General features: G+C 38.4%; 2 protein-coding genes across 2 annotated transcripts; one reads left to right on the top strand and one right to left on the bottom strand.

The window, feature by feature from the left end:
• Nucleotides 1–2272: 2272 nt before the first annotated feature.
• arrb2b (arrestin, beta 2b) lies at nucleotides 2273–12018 on the top strand. Its single transcript, XM_074624013.1, has 14 exons — nucleotides 2273–2423; nucleotides 6301–6331; nucleotides 6427–6487; nucleotides 6599–6643; nucleotides 6730–6926; nucleotides 7584–7711; nucleotides 7831–7966; nucleotides 8057–8141; nucleotides 8295–8367; nucleotides 9379–9516; nucleotides 9639–9722; nucleotides 9836–9912; nucleotides 10220–10274; nucleotides 10615–12018. Exons 1-14 carry the CDS (start codon nucleotides 2392–2394, stop codon nucleotides 10703–10705), a joined length of 1233 nt encoding a protein of 410 aa, XP_074480114.1. The 5' UTR covers nucleotides 2273–2391; the 3' UTR covers nucleotides 10706–12018.
• Nucleotides 11970–14987, bottom strand: med11 (mediator complex subunit 11). Its single transcript, XM_074624016.1, has 3 exons — nucleotides 14720–14987; nucleotides 13599–13729; nucleotides 11970–12812 (listed from the first exon to the last, which is right to left on the bottom strand). The coding sequence occupies exons 1-3, from the start codon at nucleotides 14787–14789 to the stop codon at nucleotides 12549–12551; spliced, it is 465 nt and encodes a 154-aa protein (XP_074480117.1). The 5' UTR covers nucleotides 14790–14987; the 3' UTR covers nucleotides 11970–12548.
• Nucleotides 14988–15137: the final 150 nt, after the last annotated feature.

The following is a 15137-nucleotide window of genomic DNA, read 5'->3' as shown; positions in this document are numbered from 1 at the left end:
TTCATTCTCATAATATTACAACTTTTTTTTCGTAATATTAAGACTTTTTTTCGTAATATTAAGACTTTTTTTCCCGTAAACTTGTGACTTTTTTTCTCATAATATTACGACTTTTTTTTCTCATAAACTTCTGACTTTATTCTCATAATATTACAACTTTTTTTCTCGTAAACTTCTGACTTTATTCTCATATTGCATTTTTTTTTTATCGTAAAACAAATGACTTTATTCTCATAATATTACAACTTTTAGGTTGGTTCAGCTCTGTCTCGCTGTGAAAGCCGCATACAAGGCGTTCACTATGTTCACTATGGCACCCTGGGACACTCCCAAACAGGGCCCACACTTCCTGCCACACTCTTCAAAATAAAATACTCGGTTTGTCAATTTAAAACGTAATTTTTTAAAATATTATGATTTTATTCTCATAATATTACGACTTTTTTTCTCATAATATTACGATTTTTTTTCTCGTAAACATATGACTTTATTCTCATAATATTACGGCTTTTTTCACGGAACGTTAATGACTTTATTCTCGTAATATTACAACTTTTTTTCTCATAATATTACGACTTTTTTCTCATAAACTTCTGACTTTATTCTCATAATATTATGACTTTATTCTCATATGACGACTTTCTGTCGTAAACATCTGACTTTATTCTCATAATATTACGACATTTTCACATAATATTACGACTTTTTTTCTCATAATATTACAACTTTTTTTCTCGTAAACTTCTGACTTTATTCTCATAATATTACGACTTTTATTCTCGTAAACTTCTGACTTTATTCTCATAAACGTCTGACATTATTCTCATAATATTACAACTTTTTTCTCATAAACGTCTGACATTATTCTCATAATATTACGATTTTTTTCTCATAAACGTCTGACATTATTCTCATAATATTCCGACTTTTTTTCTCGTAATATTCCGACTTTTTTTCTCGTAAACTTCTGACTTTATTCTCGTAATATTACACCGTTTTTTCTCGTAAAGTTATGACTTTATTCTCACAATATTACGACTTTTTTTCTCATAAACATATGACTTTTTCTTGTAAATTTATGACTTTTCTCGTAAACTTATGACTTTATTCTCATAATAATACGACTTGTCAATTTAAAACATGATTTTGCAAGTCAAGAAAGTCAAGAAAGTCACAGTTTGTCGTAGGGAGAGCGACCACGGGGGAGCGGTGAGCCATGACTCCGGTTAACGGTCAACACATAACAAGAACAACCGGTTAAAGAGAAGAGAGAATTAACAGGTTTAACATGTTTTTCTGCAGCCTGCGGTTGGGTCAGCTCAGTCTCGCTGTGAAAGCCGCATACAAGGCGTTCACTATGTCCACTATGGCACCCTGGGACACTCCCACACAGGGCCCACTTCCTGCCACTCCTTTCAAATAAAATACTCGGTTTGACAACATCACTTTATTCTCATAATATTACGAATTTTTTTTCCGTAAACATCTGACTAAGCAGTACTCTACAGGATGATTCTGAAAGCATTCGAGGCGAGAAATACGCATAAAAATTAAAAATATTTATAAATATAACTTTTTTTAAAATCAGATTTGCTCCATTTCTACCCACTGCAGCTTTAAAGGTCCCATATTGTAAAAAGTGAGATTTGCATGTCTTTTATATTATAAAGTAGGTATAAGTGCTATATAAATACTGTTAAACTATCAAAACGCTCAATATATGGACAAACACACACAGCCCGTATTCAGAAATTGTGCGTTTAAAACAAGCCGTTAGGGATTTCTGTCCATTTGTGATGTCACAAATATACAATATTTAGACCATTACATGGTTTTAAACATAAACATTCTAAATGTGTCCCAGTTTATTTCCTGTTGCAGTTAATGTGAATGACATCAGCTGACAGGAGGTAAATAAGGACCGACAACAGTTGCCTAGCAACGCAATTCCGTTGAAATGCACTAAAACGGAGCGTTTCAGACAGAGTGTAAATACAGTTATATTCAGGCAGACAGTATGAGGAAAATAAAGATTTTTTTTAACATTACAGCATGTAAACATGTTCTAGTAGAAACACAAAATACAAGTATGAACCTGGAAATGAGCACGATATGGGACCTTTAAGTAAAGTACTTCTTCCACCACTTGGTGCAAGTACAAGTACCTCAGAAATGTACTGAGAGGCTTTACGCATGCCGATCTGCAGGTGTATCTTGTTTGGTTGGGTTTGTGTTCATCATATAACATGTAGGCGTGGTTTTTGTCCCTAAACTGCTCTAACGGGCGGAAATTATTCCAAAAGGCAGCAGCAGCAACAACACTCTGAAGCAGCACAGACCTCAGACCTGCAGCTTATATCAGACTACTAGTGTCCACACAGCTCTGAGGAGATGGGGGACAAAGGGGACAAAGCGGGGACAAGGTAAGACAAACATCTAGTGTCAAGTTGTCTAATAATCTGTACTGTCAGTGTCACAAGACGGGAGAATAATAGAAGTCGCAGCTTCTCTCCGTTAACTCGTGAGGAGCGAAAAAGGGGAACTAACCAAAAGCCCCTTTAAAAAACACGTCATTTTCTTAAATACATGAATAAATATAGATTAAAGGTAATGCCGAATTGAAGAGTGGATGCCAAGAAATACAAACAAGTGTAAAGTCGTGTCTGTCGTGTGTGCAGATGTTGAGCAGAGTGAATTTGCTGTTAAATGTTTACATTTTTTAACGGAGTCTGGCGTAACTTCCTCATAGGAGAAAACGGGGCGTATGTGGGAGTTTTTGCATCTAAATAGAGTAATAATCGCTTTTTCTTTCACTTAAATGATTATTCAAGGTATATATAAGTTGTATAAGAAAGAAGTTAAACTTTGTTGAAGCCACAGGTGTTTTATTTAGGCGTTTTTAGCGTTTTATTCTGTTTTACAAGCTGCAGTTTAACTTAAACATCCGGTTGGATACAGAGAGAGACCGGAAGTCCCGCCCCTTCCGGTCCGAACCACCATGGGACCTTATTATGGGAAAATAATATGACAGGAAGTCAACAGAGAGATAAATATTTATTTTTATCCCGTTTAAATTGCGCCATGAATCACACATATAATGTTTGTCAATTTAAAAAAAAAAATTATCGTAAAGTTAATGACTTTATTCTCTTAATATTACAACTTTTTTTCTCATAAATTTATGACTTTATTCTCATAATATTCCAACTTTTTTTCTCGTAAACTTTTGACTTTATTCTCATAATGTTACGACTTTTTTTTCTTGTAAACTTCTGATTTTATTCTCATATTATAACTTTTTTATCACAAAAGTAATGACTTTATTCTCATAAATATTACAACTTTTTTCTCATAAACTTAATGACTTTATTATCATAATATTATAACTTTTTTATCACAAACGTAATGACTTTATTCACATAATATTACGACTTTTTTCTCGTAAATTTCTGACTTTTATCTCATATTATAACTTTTATCACAAACGTAATGACTTTATTCACATAATATTACGACTTTTTTTGTCGTAAATTTCGGACTTTATTCTCATAATATTAAAAAAAAATTCTCATAAACTTATGACTTTATTCTCATAATATTACGACTTTATTCTTGAAATCTCAGATTTATTAATTTTCCCCTCAATGTGGCCCTAATACTCCGTCATAAGACTCTGATTATTTCTTGTGTTGTGGAAAAAATGAGCATCTTTTGGAGGTCAAAGTCTGCCAGGCAGTTGGATCATTTCCAAATCTATCAATCAAAACTCCCAACATTTGTTTTGTTTTCCATGTAATTCCACTTGTGGCTAAAACAGTAGAGTTTGAGCAACATTTAAATGATATTGTGGTGATGTATCCTGTCCTTAGTGCTGACCGCAGTAGCTCCATGCCCTGCTGAGTTTTATTATGATTACATGTTGCCTTTAGGATAACGGGTTGACAGGAAGGGGTTCACATGTCCCGTGTTAAGGAAGTAATGTTGTTGATAATCAGGATGTGCATTTTGTTCTTTGCCTCTGTTTTCTTTCCTCAGAATGTAAAAGTGCAGCACATTCCTGGACAGGGACATGCTAATGTCTTTAAAACTGCTGCAGTGTGCAAAAAAACTCAAAGCAGACACGTCCTGAATGGTCTGCTCTGCTCGTAGGCCTGTAGCAGTCTTTTTCTACAATAATGTACATTATAAAGACCGTTTTCAGTTTGTGGTCGTAAACATAGACTGATTGGCTGATTAGTCTCAACACTTGGTCACAATATAATAATTCCTGGGAAACACATTACTGGTCGAACACTGGCCACATTTCCTGGAATACGCTTCACCCTCTTCCTGTTTAGCTTCAGCACAGACACTCTGCTCTTTTCTCTCTGCTTTGCTTTTGACCGGCTTTCTCAACTCTCCACAACACCGACTGTGAGCAAACTCTGAATTTAACCCCTAATATACTTGATTTCAAAGGTGTTTAATGCGAGATTTATGGAGGACGGAACCTGCCAAAAATAAATGAATCAATAAATAAATGACTGAAAAAATAAAGAAATATGTCTTTAAATGTAGCAAAAATAATATTAAAAATAAATGTAGCCATTAATTAATGTGATAAAAAAAATTTACATTCTTTTTTCATTTATCTTTGTATTTATTCCCTTATTTATTTATTTACTCTTCTGTTTAATTTTCCCTTTTATTTATTTATGTATTTATTTTATTTTTTATTTTTAAAATTTATTTAGCATTTCTTTTTAATTGCTTTTTGCATTCATCATTTCTTTTGCATTTTTTTTAATTATTTTAGCATTTATTTTCAAATGCATGCATTTATTTTTATTAATTTTTGAATTTATTTTGCATTTATTTTTGCATTTATCATTTATTTTGCATTTAATTATTTATGTATTTATGCATTTATTTGTTCTATGTTTAATTGTCCCTTTTATTTAATTATGTATATATTTTTATTCATTTTTTTATTATTTATTTATTTTATATTTATTTTTAAATATGTTTTTATTTATGCACAATTTTCCCTTTGCATTTATTTCCCCGAATGTATTTATTTTTGTATTCATTTCTTTACACATTTCTTTTTACATTTCTTTATGCATTTCTTTTTAATATTACTTTTGCTGCATTTAATGACATATTTATTTATATTTTGAGTAATTTATTTATTTATCCATCTATTTTCAATTTTGGCAGGTTCCGTCTTCCATAATTTGGAGCATTTGTATTGCCTCTGCACAACTCTCGGTTTGACCGTTTGATTGGAGTTTGCGAGTGATTGACAGCTGCCCCCCCGTTGAGCCAATAGGAACGCTCTCTCTCTCTCTCTGAAATGACCTGTGATTGTTCCCATACAAATAGTCTAGCCTCGTTGATGATATCTAACACTGAGAGAATCAGAGGGTGGAGATTTCCTTAAAATGAATAGTTCCTCGAGTGTGTTTCTCTAAAAATATTTTCTCCTATTGTTCGTTGTTAAGTGCTGTTGTAATAATGACTGATGTCTCCCTCAGGATCCGAACTGGTCCTTACTGTGTGTACTGTAATCTGATCAGGCACACGAGCACCATACTGTCGCTGAATCCGCTCCGTTCTGCTGCACGTATAGAGGCTGTTGAGAGTAAATGTCATCCAGGATCAGTTTAGAGACGCTGTGTGAGACTCCAGAACAGTTGTAGTTTATACTCATTTAATGCTGACCTTCCTGTCCTACAGTTCATTGTACTGTCAGCCACCACTGCTGCTTTCTAACTGCTCACTTTGTGTTTACACCAAACTCAAGCATTGGTTTACTGCTGCAGTGTGTGTGTGAGTGTGTGTGTGTGTATGAGTGTGAGTGTGAAGGACAGGAAATGTGACGTGATTATACGGTGCCATCAGTGTGTATCGGAGTGTAATGAGAGCTACAGTTCCTTCTCTAACAGCTTGTTGTTGTCCATCCCAGACACTCTGACTACAACATGTTTCACTTGTTTACTCTGAAACTAAAGACAATGTACAAATATTGTCCCTGTAGTGGTCATGTGACCAGCGTTAGTGTTACTGACCGGCGTTGGAGGTTTGTCATGTTTTAGGTTAGGTCATGGCACCAATGACGAGCTGAAGATCTTGCCGTTCTATAAATGTATTGGTTGTCATTCTATCATGAGGGCAAGAGGGATGAACTTTGACCCTGAAGTGACCATGCTCCTTTTATTTGGTTGCTCATATGATAGCATTAAAAAATACAAATTAATCCCAAATTTGAGTTTTACATACGCACACTGTTAATAAGATATGCTCTCGCTCTTTCTACAGAGTCTTTAAGAAGTCCAGCCCCAACTGCAAGGTAGGATATATGTGTGTGTGTGTGTGTTTCTTCCTCTCTGGAACACCTCCTGTTGTAGATTATTATCCTAATAATCACTCTCTTTCTTTCCACAGCTCACCGTTTATCTCGGCAAGCGTGACTTTGTTGATCACTTAGACCACGTGGATCCAGTAGGTGAGTCGAAACGCACACACACACGCAGGCATGTACGCACATGTTTATGTTTACTTAGGTCACTTTTGGGGACATTATATGGAATAACACTGATTCCTCTGTGTTCTGCAGACGGAGTGCTCCTTGTAGACCCAGAGTACCTGAAAGATCGAAACGGTAAGACAGCCTGAAGGAAGACGCACTGTAACCGACTTAATGAGTGATTGACCATCCATTCAATCGGTGTCTTCGTCCGTCCCCAGTGTACGTGACTCTGAACTGTGCGTTTCGTTACGGTCGGGAGGACCTGGATGTCCTGGGCCTTTCCTTCCGGAAGGATCTGTACGTCAGCACCATCCAGGTGTTCCCTCCCGTAGAGAAGAAAAAGATGCCTCTGAGCCGGCTGCAGGAGCGGCTGATGAAGAAGCTGGGTCAGCATGCCCACCCGTTCCACTTCACCGTAAGACTTCTAAACACAAACACCACGACCTCTGCTTCACTCTGACACTACTACAGACCAGCGTACCCAGCCTCTACCATAGACATATATACATAGACGCCGCATTGGACGCTTCAGCTCGTTGCAGCGATACGTCAAAGTGGGCGCCACATTGGACAGGGCAAGACTGGCCTGTAACTTTATACAAGTGAACGAGGGAGCTGCCGTTAATGTCAGCACCATAACGTCTACTTTTCTCATTATCATTATGATATTATGTTAAAGGGTTTATGATCTACGTGGAGTAGAAAAATATAGTTTTGTCTCCAGTTATTTAGAATCTCGATAGTTGAGCTGCTAGACGCTCAGGAGACGAGTGTGTACCGTAGGCTTACATGAACTAATTATGTTTATTTTAGATTTATGACTAGAACAATTTAACTCACAGTACTGAGCTGCATCTCAAATTAATCTTCAGGCTCCCAGCTTTCAGATTATGTACACCACTTCTATGTGACATCGACTGTTGACCTGCTATCGCCCCCTAAAGAATCCCCTAAAAAAGAGAAAAACGGGTCTATTGTGGGTCTCAGAGGGTTAAGATATTTTGAGCATTATAGTATTGTTATGTATCTAGAGCTGCCATGTAGAGTTCACCTTGTTTTTTACATGTGTCAGATCCCCCAGAACCTGCCTTGCTCAGTAACCCTCCAGCCGGGCGCAGAGGACACCGGTAAGGCGTGTGGTGTGGACTATGAGCTCCGAGCGTTCTGTAGTAAATGCGTGGACGAGAAGATCCACCAAAGGTTTGACACATATTCAGACATCTGACACTACAGCCAAACTAACACTCATCTCCATCAATGTGCATATATATATATATGTATATATATATATATATATGAACCTGCTGTGTGTTGTGTAGGAACTCTGTGCAACTGGTGATCCGGAAAGTTCAGTACGCTCCAGAGAAGCCCGGTCCACAGCCGATGGTGGAGACCAGACGCAACTTCCTGATGTCCGATAGATCTCTATACCTGGAGGCCTCGCTGGATAAGGAGGTACAGTAGCTCACACACTTTGATGTGCTGTTTGATGACTGGGACACACACTATGCTAAGAAGTGCCTGTCTCTCTCTCTCTGTCTCCAGCTGTACTACCACGGCGAGCCCATCAGTGTCAACGTCCACGTCACCAACAACTCCACCAAGAGTGTGAAGAGAGTGAAGATATCCGGTAACTCCACCTTCTCTTACACACGTTATTATCACTTCAAGTCAACATTGGGAGCTACAGTTAAAGTCAAGCATTGCATCTCCTGTGATCTGACTTGGGAGACAGATGAGAGCTAAAGGAACTACTGAAATAATTCTCCTCTCCTCCTCTCAGTTCGTCAGTGTGCTGACATCTGTCTGTTCTCCACGGCCCAGTACAAGTGTCCAGTTGCTGTGGTTGAAGCAGAGTGAGTTCTTCTATACTGATATCCTTCTTTTCAACCATTTCATAGTCATTTTGCATCTCTTTGTAGTTATTTTGTGTCTCTTTGTAGTTGTTTTGTGTGCATTTGAAGTCATTTTGAGTCTCTTTGTAGTTGTTTTGTGTGCATTTGAAGTCATTTTGAGTCTCTTTGTAGTTGTTTTGTGTGCATTTGAAGTCATTTTGAGTCTCTTTGTAGCTGTTCGTCTCTTTGTAGTTGTTTTGCCCCTTTTCATAGTAATTTTGCATCTCTTTGTAGTCGTTTTGTGTCTGTTTGTATTTGCTTTGACCCTTTGCATTGTCTTTGTGAGTCTCTTTGTAATTGTTTTGTGTCTCTTTGTAGTCATTCTGTGTCTCTTTGTAGTTGTTTTGCCCCTTTTCATAGTCACTTTGCATCTCTTTGTAGTCGTTTTGTGTCTCTGTAGTTGGTTTGTGTCTCTTTGGAGTTGCTTTGTGTGTCTTTGTGGTCATTTTGAGTCTCTTTCTGGTTGGTGCCGGTCTCTTTGAGTGACATTTTGTATGTGAAGGCCAGGGGGAACCTTGACACTTGACACTTTGCCCGGTAGACCCGTTTAGTAATCCATCCATGCCTGGCCATCTAGCCGTTATGAGCATGTTCGCACTTCTCAATATTAACAAAGGGGTTCCACAAGGATCAATTTTAGATCCTGTTCTCTTTACAATCTATATTAATTATGAAAAGCACATAATAAATTGTCAAATGTGCAAGTATGCAGATGACACAATTTTATACGCAAATGCAGACACAATTGAAAACGGAATTAAACACCATCAACATATCTTAGCAGCCTCCTGAAGTATTGAATTTATATCCCACTAGTGCCGTCTTCTGCAGTCAAGAATGAATTTTCGTGCTCAAAGTCTCATTTTGTTTTCATTGCAAGCTTTCAGTATGTAGGAACAGCATGGATCACTCTTTAACTTTCCCATTTTTCTCTTTTCTCCCTGACCTTTACCCCCCCACCCACAACCTCAGTCACCAGATTTCTCCCAGCTCCACCTCCTGCCAGGTCTACACTCTGACCCCCATGCTGGGTACCAACAGGGAAAAGAGAGGTCTGGCCCTGGATGGAAAGCTAAAGCATGAAGACACCAACCTGGCCTCCAGCACTATGTACAAACACACACCTGCATCAAAAGGGTCTACTTTCAATGCAAAGAAGCACACAAACTCATGGATATGAACAGTATAGTGACGGATTGTGTCTCTCATACCTGTGTGCGTGTGTCCTGCAGAGTAAAAGAAGGCACCAACAGGGAGATGATGGGGATTCTGGTCTCCTACAGAGTCAAAGTCAAGCTGGTGGTGTCTCTTGGAGGGTAGGTGAACATACTCAAGTTTTTCACAGGTAACAAGGGTGTTCAGAGAGTTAATTGTATATCTTGTATGTGTGTGTGTGTGTGTGTGTGTGTGTGTGTGTGTGTGTGTGTAGGGATGTTGCGGCGGAACTTCCTTTTGTCCTGATGCATCCCAAACCTTCAGAGGAGCCCAGCTCCCAACCACAGCCAGGTAGGACACACAGAGGTCCTGTTCAGACCTGGTATTAACACGCGTCCTCAGTGATCCGAACACAAGCGGACAGCCTTCAGGACGTCGTGTTCAAACCTGGCATTAGAATGCGTGTCCACATGAGTGACCACTTGTGATCTGATCTCACTTCCCCGCTCTATATGCACATAAACACATAGTAAACACACGGCTAATACAGCAGACATTGTGACGTTATATCACAGGAATGTCAGTAGTAATATCCTACATATTCGAGAGTATTAGTAGTAGAGTGTAATTTAATGACTCACTGTGTTCTTGTTTCTAGTTGAACCAGAGGCTGAAGCTACTGTGGATACAAACCTCATAGAGTTTGAGATGAAGTAAGTGTGTGTATAAAGAAAGTACACTAAACTTTTCTCTCTATATTTCTCACTCCCAGACTGCAGAGTGTCAGGTTGTGATTTGAGTCCTCTGATCATGTAGCAACGTAATTTACTAGAGCGAGAGACACTTTGCGAAGTACCCGTATGTGCTGGTTTGATGTATAGATAAGTATCATATCATCTGCATACACATGAATCTTTACTGGACTCCTATAGTGATTGTGGGACTTCAGACTTGAACCAACCTACAGCATCTTTACCGATACCTATTTGCCTTAATTTCTGTAGTAATATCTACGTATATATAGCTTATTTTGATGACGTTCTCTCTTTTTAGTCCCCCCTCTCAGGTTGATGACTTTGTGTTTGAAGAATTTGCTCGCCTGGGGCTAACGGGGACGAAAGATGAGGGCAACCCCTTCTGTTAGCAGGGTTATACCTGTCTTGAGTGGGAGGTTACAGGACGCCTCAACCCGAGCAACCCAAGAATAAGAAGAGCCTCCTGAGTCTGGCCCACTGTTTGAATTGTACCAATGGTCAGTGACTCAGGTAAATATAGTGTCAATTTAACAGCAGTTTATTGAGTGAAGTTACAGCACAAGATGTGTTTGCTGCTTGACTCTTTTCATTCCGCTGATATCAGTGTTGTACATGGTGCTGTGATTCAGGATTTATAATTCTAGCCTTTACACAAAGGAATAAAAGTGGTGTTTTCTATTGATGGTAGATCAGTTGTTGTCTTCAGGGGAACCTCTGCTTCCTATTGATTTATCCTAAAGCTGGGCATACACTGTACCATTTTAGAAATGTTGTGTACTTCCTACTCCTACTGTACGAGTAGATCGTTTGCGATGTAAAGCCTAAGTTCGCGATTTACGTGCCCACACTGTACGTGTAAAATAGAAGAAACACACGGCCGGTCGGCTCCTGCGACCGGCCGTGTTTTGCTCCTCTGATTACTGTAAAAACAGTAGAAAAAAGGCACTGACGTTGGGGAATTAGCTCGTGGCTCTGCTTCAACTGCGCCAGAAATTCATCCCCCCCTGTACACTGCACGGCAAACGACGCCCGACGAAGTTTAAATTTCGGTCCGACTATAAATGAGATGTGCCGCTCAAAATTCATGCCAGAAACGGGCTGAAATGGTACAGTGTATGCCCAGCTTCAGCCTCTTTATAATGAAATAAATCAAATGTATTTGGAGCAGAACAAGCTAGACGGTAGAGTTAAATAAGCAGGAATGATTTTATTTTTATAGTTTTGTATTTTGCATATCAGTGGAGTAAACTAACAGTGATTTAAACAGATTTTTTTTTTTTATGTCTGTTGAACAGCCAGGGATTTTTTTTTTTGATCTAGCTTTGGCCTTCCAGTGTTCAGCAGTGGTGGAATGTAACCAAGTACATTTACTCAAGTACTGTACTTAATAAGTCCAATTTTGACATTGGCTATAATCTCCTTCTTGTGTCACAGTCAGTGTTCGGCTCTAAACAGGCTCTCGTGTTTTTGTATCTATGAAGATGCATGATTTTAGATAATGAATGTTTTTTTTATTTTTTCCATGATGTAAATGTGTGCTATATAAGTGTAAGATACCACAGCTATTAACATTATAATCAAACCAAAGATTTATAAAAACACGTCATTTGAAGACTTCACAATATACAAAAGAACATATTACAAGACACTCCATTGGATGTATTGTTATTTTACTCAATAAAATGAAATCAAATGTACCAAATATCTTGTCAAATGCTTCTTGAACTGATGTAAAACATGACAAAAAGCTTTGAAATTACAAACTTCAGTGAACGGTGGACAGCTGCGTGGCACATCATTAACTACGATATTGTCGAGCAAGCAGAACGAGTCCAGATTTAAGAACGTGCAGGACAAGTAGAGGGCCTCTTTGAGCGTTAATGAGGACAGTTTGGCGGACGTCACTGAGGTTTTGAAGACAAAAGAAGTCGCTTTTCCTCTGTTAGATTCCTCCCTGTACGATGCGGGTGCCAGATCACAAGATCACAACAAGTGCTGAAAACATATGCTGAAACATTTGGTATGAAATGTCTTTGTATTTGTATTAGAGGTATCTTTACAAGGTCACATGAATAGAAAAAAACACCACCAAACAACAAAAAATATACCCAGAAATGCACTTAGAGGGAAAACAAAGTTATTTACAAGAGTTTTTCTTTACATTTCTTGTAATAAAAAAGGATCTATGAAAAGATTTTTAGGCTGGTGGCAGATACGGTCACATCTCTGCTCTCATGTCTGCTGCTGCTGTTGCTGCTGCTGCTGTTGTTGTTGTTGCTGCTGTTGCTGCTGCTGTTGCTGCTGTTGCTGCTGCTGTTGCTGCTGTTGCTGCTGCTGCTGCTGTTGTTGTTGTTGCTGCTGCTGCTCCAGCATCACTTCACAGGTCCGTCCCAGTTCTCCCAGTTTGACCTTGGCATATTCCGCTCGGTTCAGTGCCATCTGACAGTCCTTCCTCGATGAATAAGTGGAACCTTCGTGAGGTTGACCGGTGGCTACCTGGAGGGAAAAGACGGGAGGATTACTGCTTTGTTCTACTGATGTCATATCATTACCTATAGTCTACTTTTCAGTTTTAAAGGGGACCTATGTCCATTTTCAAAACTCATACATGTTATTCCTATGGTCTAAATAGGGCTGCACAATTATATGAACATGATCTCCTGAGATATTAACGTTTTAAAATGCTGCATTCTACTCATAGAAATCTCTGCTGCATATCAAATCAAGCGCTTCCTAAACTAACAGCCACCAGCCGGTGAACGAGATGTTTTGGCTTCACTTTTGGGTATAGATATTATCTATACAACCAATGTGTTTATGATTAAATTAAGAGCATTAAATTGTTTAATGCTAATGTTTGCTAATTTAGCAACATTAAGAGCTAGATATTTCAGTATAAAAGGGACGGTGTGTAGGTTTTGTCGGCATCTAGCGGTGTGGTTGCAGATTGCAACCAACTGAAGGTACGTGTCCACAGCCTCCGTCCTTTCCACGCTTCCCATTCATTGTCTATGTAAGCAGCCGTGCAATGCATTCTGGTAGCGTGACGGCGCGATTCGAGAGACGGTTTGTCACGTTGTCTGCTCTTCATTTGCATAAAGTTGAGGTCTAGGCTACTTTATGCAAATCACGGGGCGTCCGACAGGGCTCGTTGGCTCTGGAAATTCCCAAAAGACTTTTAAAGTAAGCGTTGTCGATCCAAAATAAAAACAGACATTTTCTGTTTCACAACTGAGAACACAAATAAAAACACTACTACTACTACTACTGTGTGTGTTTGACCTGTGTGAGGTAGCGGATCTGGCCGCTCAGTTCGTTCTCCACTCGGTTGACGGAGCTCTGAAACTGGACCAGCTGTCTGTCCAGGAGGCTGGCGTTGTGTTTGTCTTTGGAGAGCTCCAGCACTATATTACCTGCCAGGGAAGCAAACAACATAATAGATCGGTTTTATTATGACCACACATGTTAGCAATGCGAGTTGTTACATCGAAATCTGTGATGTCACCATTTCATCTGAAAAAACATAGATGCATTTTAATATCTTTAATTTAAAGCAGCAGTAGGCGAGATTGGAGCATTTAAGATTTTAAAAAGTTATTTTATTCTCGTAATATTACGACTTTCCTTCTCGTAAAGTTATGACTTTATCCTTTTAATATTACGAGAATTTTTCTCGTAATATTACAAGAATAAAGTCATAACTTTACGAGAAAAAAGTCGTAATATTACGAGAATAAAGTCATAACTTTACGAGAAAAAAGTCGTAATATTACGAGAATAGTCATAACTTTACGAAACAAAAGTCGTAATATTATGAGAATAAAGTCATAACTTTACGAAACAAAAGTCGTAATATTACGAGAATAAAGTCATAACTTTACGAGAAAAAAGTCGTAATATTACGAGAATAGTCATAACTTTACGAAACAAAAGTCGTAATATTATGAGAATAAAGTCATAACTTTACGAAACAAAAGTCGTAATATTACGAGAATAAAGTCATAACTTTACGAGAAAAAAAGAAAATAACACGTAAAATTACTACTTTATAACATTATGACTTTATTCTTGTAATATTATGACTTTATTCTGGAAATCTCAGATTGTTGTTTTGCGGCTCTTTTGATAGTAAAGGTTGTGACCCTGCTATATCCTGGCAGTAGTGATGAGACAAAACAACCAATCAGAGAAAGGTTATTATAGAATGTTTAGCCCAATGATGACAACAACTTGCCTCCTACTGAAGCTTTAATGATATAATCACTAAACTGTCAAAGAAAAGTAAAAGATGGGCACATTTTCTGCTGACAGCCGTCAGAAATGATGTGTTGCTGGTCCTATAAAGAGTCTTTCTGCTGTCTATAAAGCGTGTAATGATGTTGTTGTGTGTAATGTGTCCTCACCAGCGCACTGCAGGATCATCGCTATCTCCTTCTCCACCTCCTCCAGAGCTCTCAGTCTCTCATTCGCCATAAGGAGGACCTGAAACCCGCTATACGAACCAGAACCAGTCCTACTGTAGTCCACTCGGTGTTGGTTCCGGATAACTCGGTGTAAACAGGAGTAAACTAATCTGCTTTAACTTCTACTGAAGACTGAAGCATCACCTGAGATCTGCACAATAACAACAAAGAAGAGCAGCGCACTAAAGAGACGCCACTTCCGTCGTTGCACACTTGTGACGTCGAACGTTTTGCAGAGAGAGGCTGGGTTCCTGCAGAAATATTATATTTGGTTGCTATGATTACAGTGACAAAGACAGTAATGTATTTTTTTCTTATTAATTTAATTTTAATTCTCGCGAAGTTCCACATTCACAAG

This window comes from Sebastes fasciatus, chromosome 22 (assembly GCF_043250625.1).
Source record: "Sebastes fasciatus isolate fSebFas1 chromosome 22, fSebFas1.pri, whole genome shotgun sequence".
NCBI classification, from domain to species: Eukaryota; Metazoa; Chordata; class Actinopteri; order Perciformes; family Sebastidae; genus Sebastes; species Sebastes fasciatus.
Note: the sequence above shows the minus strand (reverse complement) of the source record. Positions and strands in the feature narration are given on the sequence as shown.